Source organism: Mus pahari, chromosome 6, assembly GCF_900095145.1.
Source record: "Mus pahari chromosome 6, PAHARI_EIJ_v1.1, whole genome shotgun sequence".
In the NCBI taxonomy this organism is placed as follows: Eukaryota; Metazoa; Chordata; class Mammalia; order Rodentia; family Muridae; genus Mus; species Mus pahari.
The window spans coordinates 67,314,643-67,319,226 of NC_034595.1; the positions used below are offsets into that span (position 1 = coordinate 67,314,643).

The 4,584-nt window shown below is 47.1% G+C and overlaps 1 protein-coding gene across 1 annotated transcript; it reads left to right on the forward strand.

The window, feature by feature from the left end:
• Positions 1 to 3,204: 3,204 nt before the first annotated feature.
• Positions 3,205 to 4,249, forward strand: P3r3urf (PIK3R3 upstream reading frame). The gene is made up of 2 exons (XM_021199737.1): positions 3,205 to 3,456; positions 4,116 to 4,249. The coding sequence occupies exons 1-2, from the start codon at positions 3,228 to 3,230 to the stop codon at positions 4,157 to 4,159; spliced, it is 273 nt and encodes a 90-aa protein (XP_021055396.1). The 5' UTR covers positions 3,205 to 3,227; the 3' UTR covers positions 4,160 to 4,249.
• Positions 4,250 to 4,584: the final 335 nt, after the last annotated feature.

Consider the following 4,584-nt stretch of genomic DNA (forward strand, 5'->3'; position numbering starts at 1 on the left):
AGAGAGAGAAAGAGAGAGAAAGAGAGAGAAAGAGAGAGTCAGAGTCTATATTGACCTGGCTGTCCTGGAGCTCCTGGCTTGCCTTGAACTCAGAAACCTGCCTGATCCTGCCTCCAGAGTGCTGGGATCATAGGTGTGAGCCACCAATCTGGCTTTATTTCTTTCTAGAAGAGGTCTCACTCTGTAGCCCAGACTAGCCTCATACTTGGACAGCTGAAGCAGGACTGTGTCAAGCGCTAGGATTGCCGCTGTGAAACGCCACACCCAACTAACTGTAATTCTTGGTCCTCCTGCCTCAGCCTCCCTAATGCTACAGCTCCAGGTATGCGCCATCCCACCCGGATTTGTTTTTCTCTCTCTGTTTCCTGGTCTGTGTAAGAGAATAGTTGACTCAGAGCAAGGAGCACTAAGAGGTCAGAACAGAGAACACCACTAGCGTGATTATGGGATGGATTTAGGGGAGGGATGATGATGGGAGAGAGCATGGTATGTGTGTGTCCTGCTAGGGACAGCACCCAGGGCTTTGCACACCAGAGACAAATGCCCTGTCACTTGAGCTACGTTCCCTGACTTGAGGAAGTGGATTGATTTTTATGACTACTTTTGTTTTCTTGAGAAACAGCGTCACTATGGAACCTTGGCTTGTGTAGGACTCACTATGTAGCCTCAGTTGACCTTGAACTTACAATGATCTTTCTTCTACCTCCACCTCACAAACTGGGGGGATTTCTGGCTTGTGCCACTACACCCAAGGAAGTGGGTTTTTATTTGTGTTCGTGCATGTGTGTGTTCGTGTGTGTGTGTGTGTGTGTGTGTGTGTGTTTATTCACATGTATGCAGGTGCCTACAGAGGTCAAAGGAAAGTATCACCTGGAGGCGCTGGGTGTCTCCTGCAAAAGCAGTAAGCATTCCTAACTGCTGAACCATCTCTCCAGCCCGGAAGTGGATTTTTTAGTTTGTTGTTTTTGATTGGAAGGAGGCAGCTGTAGAGACAGAGAAAGCAGATAATTTTACAGGTAATAAGCCAGTGGAACATGCCTGTATTAACAGCTACTCTGGAGGCTGAGGCGAGAAGATCTTTTGATCCTACAAGCTTAAAACCCTTCTGGCCAAGAGGTAGTGAGATCCCATCTCAGAACTGAAACAAATGGGAAGAGGTTGGTGGTCAGTGCCCATTATCCCAGCACTCAGGAGGCAAGGGCATGTGGATCTCTGAGTTCCAGCCAGACAGAGCCTTTCCAGACTATACTATAAAGCATGCCTTAAATGCGCAACATGCTTTGGATTTTTTTGTTTTGTTTTTCTGCACAACAAAACTATAAAATAGACTTTATTTATTTATTTATTTAGTCTGTCTGCTCTAAGTTGGTTTTGTCTGTTTATTTGGTTGGGTTGGGTTTTTTGTGGTTGTAGGTCCCAAGTAGGCCATCCACTGACTCTATGAAGCTAAAGATGACCTCGAACTCTTGAAGCTGCTGGATCCCACCTCCACGTGGGTTTTAGGTGGGATTATAGGTGTATATTGCCACCATTTTAGACTTTCTTTTTAATCCATATTTTAAATACGGGGGAAAAAATAGAAGCCCAGAAAGCCAAAGGACCTGTTAGGGTCACACAACTTGTGACTGATAGAGCCAGAACTCAACCTGTCAGTCTACCCTAGACACTAATGGAGTCTCTAAGTAGGCAGGCAAATGACGTCCATGAAGAACCGAGGAGGAGACTTTGGTCCAGAGCCTGAATAAGGACAGAGGCTCACAGGAATAGTGGCTAAAAGTGAAGGAGGTCAAAGTAGGGCATGATGAGGCCCCAAGGTACAGGAAGGATGACAGAAGAGAGACAGAGGGCTAAGGTGTGGAGAAACGGGCAAATCCAAAGGCCCTTGATTTCTTGGAGGACAGGGAAGACATTGTCATTCCTGTCTGCCTCCCACAAGACGGGGAAAGCCAGGGTTAGAACCTCTTCTCCTTTACCCACAGGGCTTTCTCTTTCATCTCAGGAAGAACCCTGGGAGTTCACATTCTTCCCTGTCCTGGTCGTTAACGAATACCCTGAATAAACAAGCCCTGAGCCCAGAGCAGCAAAAGATGGACGTGACCACTCTGGGCTTCGGATCCTCACTGCCTCTGAGTCTGTGGCTACACCGCACTGAAGAGGTTTCCTTACACTGTTAAGCTTCGTTATTTAGATTCCGCATCCCTGGATTTACCTAGTTGCTACATTCATCTGTAACCACAAGACCAAGTCTTGCGTCACTTTTGTCACAGAGAATGTACACAGAAGTAAAGGTTCTGCGTGCCTAACATACACTTCAAGCTGAGGACTTTTTGCCCTCACAGACATGTTTTAGCTCTTATCAACCAATGCTTTCCCAGTAGTCTAATTATGATCAATATTTTGCATTTGATTTTTTTTTTTGCATTTGATTTTTAAAGAGGTTTTTTGTTTTGTTTTGAGTGGTGGTGGTGGTGGTGGTGATGATGATGATGATGATGATGATGAAGGTGCTGGTCCAAATAGCCCCAGCTGTGCTGAATATTTTCTGATTCACACAGAATATTGTGATATACTTTAGAGGAAATGTTTGTGTTAAATACCCTGCTTTCCCTTGGTGCTCCTGCCCCCCTGTTTTGTTTTATTTTGTTGAGACAGGTTTTCTCTGTATAGCCTTGACTGTCCTGGAACTTGCTTTGTAGACTAGGATGGTCTCGAACTCAGATCCACCTGCCTCTGCCTTCCAAGTGCTGGGATTAAAGGCCTGTGCTACTACACCCTGCTTTAGTATTTGTTAACTCAGTGTTTAGGGTGTCTTTATAAACTTCCAACTACTGGGAAGACTGAGTATTGACGTCTATAAATAAGATCAACATTAGAATCTCTGCACAGGTCTGTGGTGGGATTCCATGAAGTCTTATTTGTGAAGTACTAAGCTTAGTATCTGGCACACAGTAGGTGCTCAGTAAACACTCTTAGTATTGTTAATGTGGGTGAATTTAAACGAAACAAGTAATTTGTTTCCATCTGCCAAAGTTCCTTTCACCAAGGAATCATGCTGTGGTTGCTGGGCTCTTGGGCCAGGCTTCTTGAAGAGATTGTGAGGAAGTCTGAGCTATGGCTGGGTGGGGGAAGACAAACCTGTAACAAAGAGCACCGCCCTTAGGCAGGCTTCATATGTCATAGAGATTCAATGCTTGGCCAGCAGAACCCCTCAGGAGCTCCCTGTAGTCATGGGGCCTTCTCAGCCTGTTCGAGCCCCTCGGCCTCCGGGCTTGAGTTCTCCCTACCGAAGGCCAGGGATGGGTGGGCCCAGGCGCCGGTGTCTGAGTATGTTCAAGTGTAGCCGCAGAACATACCGGCAGAAACCCCGAGGCCCAACTGCCACCAGTCCTGCCTCTGTGGCCACAAACATCAGTGACACGGACACTACCACCAGTGTGTTGATTCTGTCACCTCGAGGTTAGTGGGGAAGTATGGAGGTGGAGAATCTGTGACTTAGTGTTCTGCTTATGCACTCTAAGGACAACCTGTGGAAGTCCACCCCGAGAGCACACATCCTCAGACAACGAGAACTTCAGGGGACAATGGGACAATGTCAGCACTGGGACTAAGATGGAAGGCCTGGGAGAGAGGGGAAGGGGTGAGTCCAAGGGCCAGTGGGGTTTTCACAAATGCCTATTTTTCTTTGTGTGCCTGTACATATATGCATGTGTGCATGTATGTATAGGCCAAATGACATCTGCCTTTTCTGGTGACACTAGCCTAGACTTTGTTAAGTAGGTCAGGCTGGCTGACTAGCAGGAAGGGTCCATGTGTCTCTGCCTCCACAGTGCGGGCATTGATCAGTGTGTACCACCATGCCCAGTGTGTACCACCACACCCAGCTTTTTCATCGGGTTCTGGATTGACTCGGATCCTTAAAAGACTAACACTTAAGCTAGGCGTGGTGGTGCACGCCTTTAATCCCAGCACTTGGGAGGCAGAGACAGGCGGATTTCTGAGTTCGAGGCCAGCCTGGTCTACAAAAAGACTTACACTTTACTGTGTTACCTGTCAGCCACCACATATGGTTTTGTTTTTTTGTTTTTAATACTCTTCCTTCTTTTTTCTGTCTCCAGTTCTCAGATACCTCTGTCAACCTGGGGGCTTTCTGATCCTCTAGAAATGCCCAGAAGCTCGGCCTGCACTTGACCTGCTGCTCCAGAGGCTGTTGATGGTAGACAGCAAATACAACCATTCTGCTTAAGCTGTCTTACCCCATTCTGAAGTGCTCCAACTATGCAGGACGTGAGGGTAGGGTTGGGGGTGGATCCGCTTAGGGACAAACTTAAGAGATAGCAGCAAGGATCACTATGGACAACAGTGAAGTAGAGGAATGGGACAAGGTCAGCCAGACAAACCCATCTTTGTCCTCCACATTTTGATCTGCCCTGTGATAAGGGGCTCTCCTGCCTGACACTCCCATGGGCACAAGGCGTCTTGGAAAGAATAAGAAGGCACAGATAAGAGACCGGATGAAAGACAACCCCCACGAGTGCTCTAGAATGAGGTATGTCAGTGCTAGTCAGTGTGTAGGTGTGGCTGCTA